At 31.6% G+C, this 12,080-nt stretch overlaps 1 protein-coding gene across 3 annotated transcripts in view; it reads right to left on the bottom strand.

Moving 5' to 3' along the window:
* Window positions 1–12,080, bottom strand: part of LOC106459681 (major vault protein-like) — a 30,606-nt gene that overhangs the window by 15,861 nt on the left and 2,665 nt on the right. For all 3 annotated transcript variants that reach the window (XM_022386215.1, XM_022386214.1, XM_013919324.2), the window contains 6 exons: window positions 11,015–11,208; window positions 6,292–6,487; window positions 4,734–4,854; window positions 2,570–2,796; window positions 1,572–1,808; window positions 1,136–1,267 (listed from right to left, as the gene is read on the bottom strand). In XM_022386215.1, the coding sequence (XP_022241923.1) occupies window positions 1,136–1,267; window positions 1,572–1,808; window positions 2,570–2,796; window positions 4,734–4,854; window positions 6,292–6,487; window positions 11,015–11,199 (1,098 nt within the window). In that variant the 5' untranslated portion in view covers window positions 11,200–11,208. The remainder of the gene's footprint in view (window positions 1–1,135; window positions 1,268–1,571; window positions 1,809–2,569; window positions 2,797–4,733; window positions 4,855–6,291; window positions 6,488–11,014; window positions 11,209–12,080) is intronic.

The following is a 12,080-nucleotide window of genomic DNA, read 5'->3' as shown; positions in this document are numbered from 1 at the left end:
AAGTATTAATCTATTGTTTTTTTCATCGCCAGTTCAGTTAACACAAAATACAGAGATCTAAATAACCTGAGAACAAACTATAAAACTAATAAACTTTTATTTAAAAAAAAACAAACTTAAAATAGTGTATTATAGGGCGTACGAAATAAAGTGATAAACAGTTCCTAAATTTTAATCATTTTAAAGACCTAAGCTATAAATAAATCGTAAAGAAATAATTACGTAAATCGTGGCCTTCACAAAGAAAAAAAATCCTGATACTACTTAAACCTTTCCTATGATGTCTAATGTTATTTTTCAACACTACTTATATATATGCCTGTAATTTAGTAACCATGTATTCTTTGACAGATCAAACCAAAATAACCAAACATATACATAAAATTTCTTTGATTTTTAAAACAACAATAATTTGCACTACAAAATTGCGATTCATTCATGATCAAACTATATAGTTCAAACGAAAAAAAATATGCAACGAAATTACTCTGTAGGGTGTAACAAGTATGAGTAGGATATGCTGATTCTTACCAACATCTATCACTCTGTGGTAGATGTTGGTAAAAATTAGCATATCCTACTCATACTTGTTACACCCCATTTTATTTCTGTAATCAAAGAAAAACTGTCAAGGTTAGTATTCAAGAAAAAACTTTTGAATAAACTTGAAATGACCGACACTACTTAAGTGACAAAAATAAAACTGATTGTTGACTATGATTTCAGAAATGTCCAGATTTGTTTTCCATATGATTAAAAGTTACATATAAAATTTATTTTATCTATCTTTCTTCTAATAATGTGTCATTTTTGTTTAGTTGTAGTTAAAATCATAAGTTATAATTCCAGTTGCATCTATTCCACAAAATGCCAAATGCATTGGCACAAACCAAAAAGGTAATTAATAGTATAAATACGAGTGATCAGAATTACAGACAAAATTATAATCAAAAGATATATTCATTCAGATGATATAATGTATAGAGATTCTCAGGGACTAGAGATTCAAGAATACTACAACAATATGAGTGAAAACCATTATTCAGATAATAGCATATAAATGCTACAAATGACTACCTTTCACAGTTCTAGTACCTATAATGGCTAACCCTAATTGTATCACAAAGTTAATTACTGGCAGGACAGTATCATCTGTAAAAGATTCTTTGGCTCGTAGGATCAATCCTTCATTTTCTCCCAGAACGTAGATATCTTGAATACCATTCTCTAGTCTTTCTCCAGGCATCAGAAAGAAAGATATTTCACCCTATTAATGAAAAAAAAATCAACTACAAATAGGTGCTTATAAAACATAAGTCTTGACAAAATCAACAATGATATGTGTGCAAGGAAAGATTCAGATATTTTACTTATTTCGTGACAGATTTATCTTATGAAGAAAACATATTGTTAGAATTCCACAGGTTCTTGTTTATGCTACTAAAAACTGTGTGTTTTACCACCAGTTAAAGGAGACAAACTAAGAGCAATAGTTCATTATTTCACTTCCTTACATATAGAAGGGGCTTATGATATAATAGACACAGTTATATTTAAAACATTAAACATACTTTAACCAGTTTCTTCCGGCCTAGCTGAGGTTTCCCATCTTCACTAACAGGATCAAGAATAATGCAGTACTGGCGTTTAGATAACGTTGTAATAGGTACAACACCAACTACCTGCTCGTATACTCCCGGTATGTAAGTTTCTGTGTCAACCATTTTAATCAACCATTCCTCTCCATTCTTTCTTCTGACTCCCAGGTCATCACAAAATGTACAAGTTGCCCTTACTTGTACTGCTTCCTGGAACATATTGAAGTTTACTAACTTAAGTTTGATATGTTAGTGTGTGGAATAAATAAACAACATAGACGAAAACATTACACTTTGAAAGTTGTACAGCACAAATTTACACCTGTTATAAAAACAATAATGTATGATGTGAAAATTAATTCCTAGGTGAATTTTGATGAATGGCCACAAAACCAACTGTGAGATCAACAAAAGCACATACCTTTGTTATGTAATTTAGCTAAGATTACTAGGATTTTCATATTTCACTTAATGTTTTCTTTAAAAACACTTACTATATGTATTCTGTAGGCATTTGTTTTGAATTTTAAACTTTCCAATACTGACACAAGTTTTACTTAATGAACAATGTACATTATCTGTGTGCAGCAGGAAAGAACTAAATAGTTTCAAAAAAATATGCTATTTACGTATGGATTTCATGTTTCTGAAATTGAGTCTTATATGTTGATGACAGTAACTAACCAGATTTTCACACAATCATGTATTGCATAACAAAATATAATTGATTAAAAAAAAGGTCAAATACCGTGAAAACAGCAAGGCAAGCTAAAAACATTAATTAATTTATATAAAAGTTTAATCAATAAGTGTTTCAGTTTATTATCTTTGGAATATGTGACATGGAGGATCATAAAATTACAGAATTATTATACATGTGTAAGTTTCCATATTGGTGTTTACATTAAAATATAAGAATAGAAAATATATTTAGTGTTCTGTTTCTTTTCTTTCCAACTCACAGTAGTTACCTTTTCTGTCAAAACATATGCATTAACAATGTCAACAATTTCTTCATAAGCTCCAGGCAGATAAGCACCTGTCTTCCTGACAAGCCACTCTTCTCCACAGACCCTTATCTTTCCATCTCTGTCTCTTGTCTCTATGCGAGCCCGAAGTTTTAAAGCCTGGTTTGGTTTGATTACAAAAGCTTTCACTGTTTCCACCACTTCAACCTCCTTACGAGGAATGTACGTCCCTATGTTACAAAATAAATATCAAATTCCATTAGTTGCTGATACTGTACTCAACAATATTATTATCATCTTTCAAATAAGACAATAATAGTCACAATTTCTTAAGCTATAAGTTACAATTTTATGATGGAAAAAGTTAATTTAATAAGATAATAACATTTAAATCATAACATACTTCTGTTGTATCAAATATATTCAAGTTAAAAGGCTGAAGAGATAAAAAAAAAAGATTTTGTCATATATATGGTTATTTAATAGTAACATATTCTTGTAACTTGTTTCTTTTATAGAGGGAGCATAGTGATGATGATTAAAAGCTTAATGTTGGCCTTGAACATCTGAAAAGTTCTAAAAGACTTTACATCAGTTTCTAGTAAGTTAGAAGGTAGATTATACACATTGGGTTCAGTGAAACATAAAGAAGACAGTAGACATGTTTCTAGCTGGTGGAGGTGAATTAATCAGTTGTGAAGAGGTACAAGTAAATTTATTCTTTATATTAGATAGTTTAGTTAGCATCACTTGTAAAGTTGGCCTACAAGTTTAAACTTGTAAAAACATTAAGGAAAAAAAATTAACTAATTGGTTGTCATTGACGTGGACTAGACTCTGAATTATATTCACCAGATAATTTAAAAGAACCCACCAATGAAAGAACAAGGTTACAACAATATGTTTCCTAAAACTTTTAACCACTAGTATGGTTAGAAAGATGTTCTTTCTGGATGGTGCTTTTCTGTAGTTGACTTAGATGTGTGAACTGATAAATGTATCTCGTGTAAACCTGTCAGTGAGTGATTAATAAACATAAACAAAACAGATTTGTTTTTAACTGCCTCAGTAAAAGTTTCAAAAGAGAAAAGAGATATAACTTTTAACTACACTTTGACATCCGTAGCTACTGACGATGGCACCCTTTCAGTATTATTTTCAATAAGATCAGGATAACTCAAGTCATATTACACTAGACATATGCAAAAAAAAATTGGGTAATGAAAACATAATAAGACAACTTTTTAATTTTGTTTATGAATGTTTTAGCGACATGAACCTTACTTTATTACACATGTAAACCCAGTCTTGGGCAAGTTAAGAGAGAGAGATATTTAAGTATATATTCAGTCATAATACAAAGGAACATATTTTATAATTTTTTGGTTTCATTTTAGGCAGACTTTGTGTAAAAATAAAATCTCATTTTCAAAATAGTTAACATTATTCAAAAGAGTTTTCATTAAAAAATGGCATTCAATACATTATAACAGTGGTTCCCAACCTTTTTCACTCCATGTAGTGGTAAAATCTTTGTCAAAAACTTGGGACCAATCAAATATTGTTTCCTAATTTACCTTTTTCAAGAAGCTTTCAAGTGAAAGCCATGAGGCTCAATTATTTGATGATAAACTAAGAAGGACACAGCACTTTTTACCTACTTCTAACACAAATTATAAAGTTCACAATAAATTAATCTTTCACAATACTTTTTTCTTTATTTATTTTCTCTTCTTTTTTTCTCTGGACATTTCTACAGACCAGAAAAAAAACATTCATGGATCGGTGATAAGGAACCACTGCAATAGAAGACTTTTATTAAAATGTCTTTTTATTAATGCCCGATTTATCCAAAGTGGACTTCCATAAAAAACTAGTTTATAAAATACATTAGTTTAACTATTTCACACATTTTAGAGTAAACTTTATTAGATTACATTTAAGAGTATTTAAAGTAACACCCCCCATGAAATATCACAATTCAGGACTCTAATAAGTAATCCTACACCACCCTGCCAATAAGAAATGTTAATCTAAAATAGACGAGTTACTCTTCACAGTTAACCTTTTGATTAATAAAAAAAAAAACTATACCTGTGATGCATCTAATGAGTAATTTATTCTATCAATCAGTTCATATAATTAAAAAAAATAAAACTATTACAACCTGGGCCTTCAAACAGCCACTCATCACCAGCAACCTTTTTGTCGTCTCCATCCTCGAAATCCCTGAGAGCTCGAAGCCTGAGTGCTGTGTTTGACGGTACAACTTTTAAAAGTGTAATGTCCTAAAAAATTGATTGTTAGAAACTTTTACAAAATGTGCACACATTATATATTTACATTTGATTATGCACGAACTGCCGAGGAAAAAAAACTTCTAAATACTTTAATATCTCTTGTTGTCTTGACTAGTATTAATTTAATGTGTGAATAAAATGATGAATTTCATTATTAAGTTCATTCATCACAGCTGGAAAACTACTCAGACAAAAACTTAATAAATAATGCTTTTTCTGTCCATTAATGTTGAGTTTGTCAATTAAAACAAGCAACATTTGTGTCCCACTAATTTTGTTATCACACTAACAAAACGTTGTAAACAAATTTTCATTGAAGATTAAAATCATAGCTATGGAATAATTATTTTATTTAAAAAGAAAAACAGACTCCATACACTGTTAGAGCTTCTTGACAAAACACTACACAATAACCACTGATTCAACAATGCCTCCTGGCTAATCAACTTAAAACAATAAAACTTCTGAAAGGACACAATGAATCCATAAATATTAATTAGCATGGGACACACACACAAAAAAACTAGTTGAATTAAAACTTCCAACAAAAAACTATTAAACACCTATAACGAATCTCTGAGTTATGGTACCTTGCTTTAATAAAAGTGTGGGAAATACGAAGCCAACCTCAAGTTAGGTTCCAAATGAATTAACACTAGGTTTTGAGATTTGATTGTTTGTACTTTAGGTCAGAGAAATAAAATATTCATATTATGTAGAAAGATATATATATTTCACATCAGTTTTAGTCATGTAACAACCATTATATCAGTGTTACACCTATGGAATACCAATACAAAATGAAGAAAAGAAGATAACACATCAATTTCTTCTAGCCCTAATCATTGCTACAACTCATAAAATCTTTGTAGTTTAGTGTGGTCTTGTTAATGTGATTAGTGGTACTATTTATTGATATTTATTTCATAACACAACAAAAAATTTTAAGATAATGTAAATACTTTTTCCATTTTGAATAAATATCATATAATTTCAACTTCCTCTGAATCTTGTTGGGGGACCTAAATAGTTCCGAGACCCCTCATCTGAAACGTTGTATGGTTAAACTTCCTTAAATTAGGCCCTAATAAAGAAATTACTACAGCTGGTATGATCTGCTAATGTGTGTACATCACAGGTTTAACCATGCTTTATTGAGAATCACAAACAGTAACAACTATAACTACAACATAAATGGTGTTTTTGCCTGATTAAGTTAGAATTTCTTACTACTTTTTTATTGACTTACATATATGATAAGAATATTTAAATTACAAGGAATTTTTATGTTTCAAAAACATTTATCTCCTTAATTTAATTCTTTATAACTTAATTTTAACACCAGAAATACAATAAAACTTCAAAATTCCAATTATCTTGATCATACCCAAACAATTCTTTATATATTTTACAGTAAATGCTTACCACATGAAGAGACTCTCCAGGATAAAGAGGAAATGGTTCCTGCTCCAATCTAATTTCTAAATCTGCATGCTGTAGCTTGACCTGACCAGCAGCATCATATTGGATTGAATTATCAACGTCATGCACCACAGGATTCTGGATGACACAGTAATGACGAGGAGGAACGATCACCATTCTCCCAGGACCAAAAATGATCCTTTTCATAAAGGTATGAGAGCACAGACAATTAAACATACACCTTTTCAATCTGCTGTCTTTTAGGTTAAAATAATTGAGTAGGTCACAGATGCAGTAATAAAGATGAAAGTATACAGACACACAACCTAGTTAATTTATTACTGATAGCTGAACTGATGAATAAACACTGATAAGCTGGAAACTAAATGAAATATGCAAATTTGGTCCAATATTTATTACTTTAAAAAGGAATAATAACCATGAATGACAAAGTAAAAATAACAAACTTAATTACTAACTCAGGATCTCTCCCTCAACCAGAGGCAGAGTAATGTTTTTGTGGTAGCAGGACAAGGAACAAGCAATTCTGATTATTGCTTGTTGGAGGTGTTACATACATTGTTGGAAAGTCTGGAATTTGCTGTATCCAAAATATGCAATACATATTTCAATCGTGAGTTATGAGTAGTCAAAAAGACACAGGGTTTTGTAGTTGCCGCACCAACTTACTAGCAGTAGTCACAAACACACAAATTGTTTACTTTTTTTTTAGTCTCAAATCAAAGTGACCTTCCTTCATTGTCTGTTTGAGGTTGGAGATCTTGTTCTTGATCTTCTGACCTGATGAAAGGCTACTAATACTACTGTCACTACTGTCCCTGTCAGCACCATCAAAGTGACCTTCCTTCATTGTCTGTATGAGATTGGAGATCTTGTTCTTGATCTTCTGACCTGATGAAAGGCTACTAATACTACTGTCCTTGTCAGCACCATCAAAGTGACCTTCCTTCATTGTCTGTATGAGATTGGAGATCTTGTTCTTGATCTTCTGACCTGATGAAAGGCTACTAATACTACAGTCCTTGTCAGCACCATCGAAGTGACCTTCCTTCATTGTCTGTTTGACGTTGGAGATTTTTTATTTTGATCTTCTGATCTGATGAAAGGCTACTAATACTACTGTCACTACTGTCCTTGTCAGCACCAAACCTATTTTTGTGTGCCACTCCAGCGTCTTTGGGCTTGATGGATGGATTTTCCTCAACAAGGGTTGTCAAAAAGTCTATGTTTCAAGTTAAACATCTCAGAACCTTGCACATGCAAGTAATCAAGAGAACAATGCTGATTGATGATGACATGCCAAAGTTTCAGTCATGGTCAGCAGGGCTTGGAGCTGTCTGCTGAAGATCTATTGTGCTTTGGTCTGAAAAACAAATGAAATGAAGAGGGGAAGAAGAAGAAGACTAACATATCAAACCCATCAGTTACACAACAAGAAGTGCTATCCTTAACTCTGAGGCTTCTACTGATGGTGTGGCCAATCATAGCTCTATTAATGTTTGTATGATTTTGTAACTGTAAATTGTAATCATCATTTCTCATCATATGCTAAATCTTTTATAAGTTTCACCCAAATCAGATAAATCTGGCATTTTTTTTACATCTGATCCTCGAGGTGCTTCTGGTTGAGAGAAAGTTAGATCCTGTGTTAACTATTTCAACAGAAATGTTATTGAAAGCATGGATTATTTACAATACACTTGCCACTTCTTCTCAAACTCACATTAATCCACTCCAAATTTATAAACTCAGCCAACACTCTTATTCATTATATTAACTATCAGAAATGCTGAATTTTGTGCACCCAATAACAATTAACATTCTGCACAAAATGCATTGTCTCATTCATAGAACTAATTGTGTATATTTAGTTATCATCATATTTTGTAATGAGCTTCTAATCAATTAAATATAGCAATAAAATTTAATTCAGAAGGTATACTCATTTTTCACAAATAGAGCTAACCTACTATAGTCTTACAACACCAAGTATTGGAAATGTTTTAGTAGTTAAGCACAAAGCTAACAATGGGCTATCTGAGCTGTGCCCACCACTGGTATCAAAACCTGATTTCTAGTGCTACAAATCTGCAGACATACCACTGAACCACTGGGAGGCATATTGGAAATTAAGAGGCATAATAATTATGGTGAAAACAAAAAGGAATATTCAATAGCTATACCACATGAAATTCTTTTAGGCAAGATTAGAGTAAATTAATCATTACATCATTTGAAAGGGTTTGACCTTCTGAGTCCAAACCTGTAATTAGATCTCAACTTGGTCAAGAGATGATGGAGCTATGAGCTAAAAGTTTGTACTTGAAAAAAAAGAAAAAAACTCGGCCATTCTATGAGCTGCTATGCAATGGTTAATAAGACATAAGTACATATGTTTGTTTTCACATTTCTCTTAAACTTGTTCATTTTGTAAAAAATTGTTTTTGTAACAAAGCAAAAGTTCTCTAAACAAGGATTAAATTTAGTAGCACAAGAAATTTTATTACAACATGTATATTAACACAAGGAACACACCATGACCCTCTAATGGTTTCAATTTTATCAGAACACGTACATTAACACAAGGAACACAGCACGATCCTCTAATAGTTTCAATTTTATTACAACACATACAATAACATAAGGAACACACCATGACCCTCTAATGGTTTCAATTTTATTATAACACGTACATTAACGCAAGGAACACACCATGACCCTCTAATGGTTTCAATTTTATTAGAACACATACATTAACACAAGGAACACACCATAACCCTCTAATGGTTTCAATTTTATTACAACACGTACATTAACACAAGGAACACACCATGACCCTCTAATGGTTTCAATTTTATTACAACACATACATTAACACAAGGAACACACCATGACCCTCTAATGGTTTCAATTTTATTACAACACATACATTAACACAAAGAACACACCATGACCCTGTAATAGTTTCAATTTTATTATAACACGTACATTAACACAAGGAACACACCATGACCCTCTAATGGTTTCAATTTTATCAGAACACGTACATTAACACAAGGAACACACCATGACCCTCTAATGGTTTCAATTTTATTACAACACATACAATAACACAAGGAACACACCATGACCCTCTAATGGTTTCAATTTTATTATAACACATACATTAACGCAAGGAACACAGCACGATCCTCTAATAGTTTCAATTTTATAAGAACACATACATTAACACAAGGAACACACCATGACCCTCTAATGGTTTCAATTTCATTACAACACATACATTAACACAAAGAACACAGCACGATCCTCTAACAGTTTCAATTTTATCAGAACACGTATATTAACACAAGGAACACAGCACGATCCTCTAATAGTTTCAAATGTGTTCATTGTTGTTGCACACCAGATCATTATCTGCACTGGTGTATAACTGAAGAGACAGATTATCTTCAGTGACATTTGAATGTTAGTACGCAGTTATACACCATTCATGACTATACAAGTTTAACTTTTTTTTTGGAATGTCTTATCTTCACATTTTTGGATTACATTTTAAGTGTACAATGGTAAATATGTTCTTTTTTGGCATTGAAAAGTCATCTTGATAAATCTGAAACATCACTACTTCTGTTTGCTTGTTTGTTTGACGTTAAGCATAAAACTACACAATGGGATATCTGTGCTCTGCCCACCATGGGTATCAAAACATGGTTTCTAGCATGCTACTGTGTCACTGGGGGTCACACTACTTCTGATGATTCATTCTATCTGATGAAGTATTACGGAGCTCATGTTTTATATGGTGGCTCATTACCTGTTCTTGAATTTAAAATGCAAGTGCTTTAAGTCAAAGCCTGTATTTTAAGTTAAGATTCCAACTATTACCTGAACAACTGTTTGAGAAGTATCGCACATATTTCATTTATCAAGTCACCTTTGCTATAGCCTACAAAATATGGTGGTTAGATTGTTATAAATTCAGGGAATTTAATATGTAAAAAAAAAAGTGTAACATAATACTTTTTACACAGCACCAGTCTTAATCAATAACTTAGTATCAATAGCACTAAATACTAAAGATAAATTGACATCAATCTCATTAAATATCTGTATGTATGTAAAAATCTGTGGAACAGAGAATTGCAGAGTCCCATTAATGTCTTCAAGGCCATCAGATAAACTGTTATTTTATGATCATCTTTTCGAAAGGTCTTTGACTACCTTCTTGTTTATCAAAGAACAAAACATATTCAATGGTAAATTTTCTCATATTTACTGCTTTCATCATAAGTAAAAACCAAAAAAAAATATTTAAATGTACTGGAAATACTTAAGTACAAGACAAAGTTTTACATATTTTTTTTGTAGTTCAAGTTTTGTCTTATTCCAAAGATATCAAATATGTATAAATGTCGTTTTTTAAAAATATCCTATCATGTTTTCATATGACAACTGCAAACTTATGACAGGCCTATCCATGACCTAAAAACAAAACAGTTTTTTGGGATTTATGTTTCAATAAACCATTCATTCTCAGATAAGGTAATAAAAATAGTATGCAGCTTGATTTTAAAGGACAGTGTTAAATGTAAAGACCTTCTTGCTGCAAGCTTGTCTAGTTAGGTTTTATTTTTTCATATAATTAAAAAACCTAGTGTTGCAATTATATGTAAATAAGATATATGTTTTTTTAATTCTTTACCTTTCATTGTTTTTCCGAATGTAGTTTTGTGGTCCAACTTCGACTCTTGTTACATTAGTTGTCTGGTCTAACACGTGCAAGTAGTAATATGGGGGAATATGGTAGATGCTATCATCATCACTTTGGCATTTTAAATCTTGCTTTGTTCCTGCCATCTTAGCATATGATAACGGAAACTGTTCCATTCCATCAAACTTTACAATAGAAATTAAAAACAAGTATTTAAAATTATCCAATGCCCAGTTTTTAAATATATATATACATGTGAATATAAAAACTAATATTAAAACCAAGGAAATTTGCATGCAGAATAAATTAAGTTGAGGAGAGTTATGAGACATAAATACATTTTTTATTAAGTTAAAATCACACCTCCACATACTGCCACAACACTATAGTTATATTCTTCTTTCAAAGTAGCTTAGAAAGTGTCTTTCACAAGTGAATTGAAACTTTTTATTCTGCTCTTGCCTTCATAAACCCAAAAATATTGTCTAAATCAAACCAAAAAAATCAGAAGTCCATTAAAAGTATGGTTCTCCACCAGTTTTCCCTCTAAGCTGCATGGCCGCAGAATAACCACTCAAGTGCTGTGCATTTAATTATTCAAGTTGCACACATCCTCAGTAATGGTGAGCAGTCTCAACACATTGACGGCCTGAATGACCCTGGCAGGTCGATAGTCCTAAAGCCCAAATAACCAACTGGTAGCATTGCAAAGTGGCCTAATGATCCAATAGGGTTGATGGTCTAAAAATACCATCACCCTCAAAAAGAAACTAGTTGCACACATCCAAGCATTGCCTTGATACTGGTGCACATAAAAAAATAATTTTGCATATGGATTGAAAAAAATTAGAAGGAATTGGTCACCCCAGATTCTTCTTCATGAGTTTTTACAGGAAACAATTACCATTAACAAAATATATAAAGAAAATGTCTAAAATTCAACAATGAAACATATAATTTACCGATATCTAACTGTTCAAGTTTAAAGGCTAAAACATAAATCTTGCATGAATGCACAATGCTCAATAATATTACATATAATGCTTGGAGATGGCTT

Source organism: Limulus polyphemus, unplaced genomic scaffold (assembly GCF_000517525.1).
Source record: "Limulus polyphemus unplaced genomic scaffold, Limulus_polyphemus-2.1.2 Scaffold647, whole genome shotgun sequence".
Taxonomy (NCBI): domain Eukaryota; kingdom Metazoa; phylum Arthropoda; class Merostomata; order Xiphosura; family Limulidae; genus Limulus; species Limulus polyphemus.
Note: the sequence above shows the minus strand (reverse complement) of the source record. Positions and strands in the feature narration are given on the sequence as shown.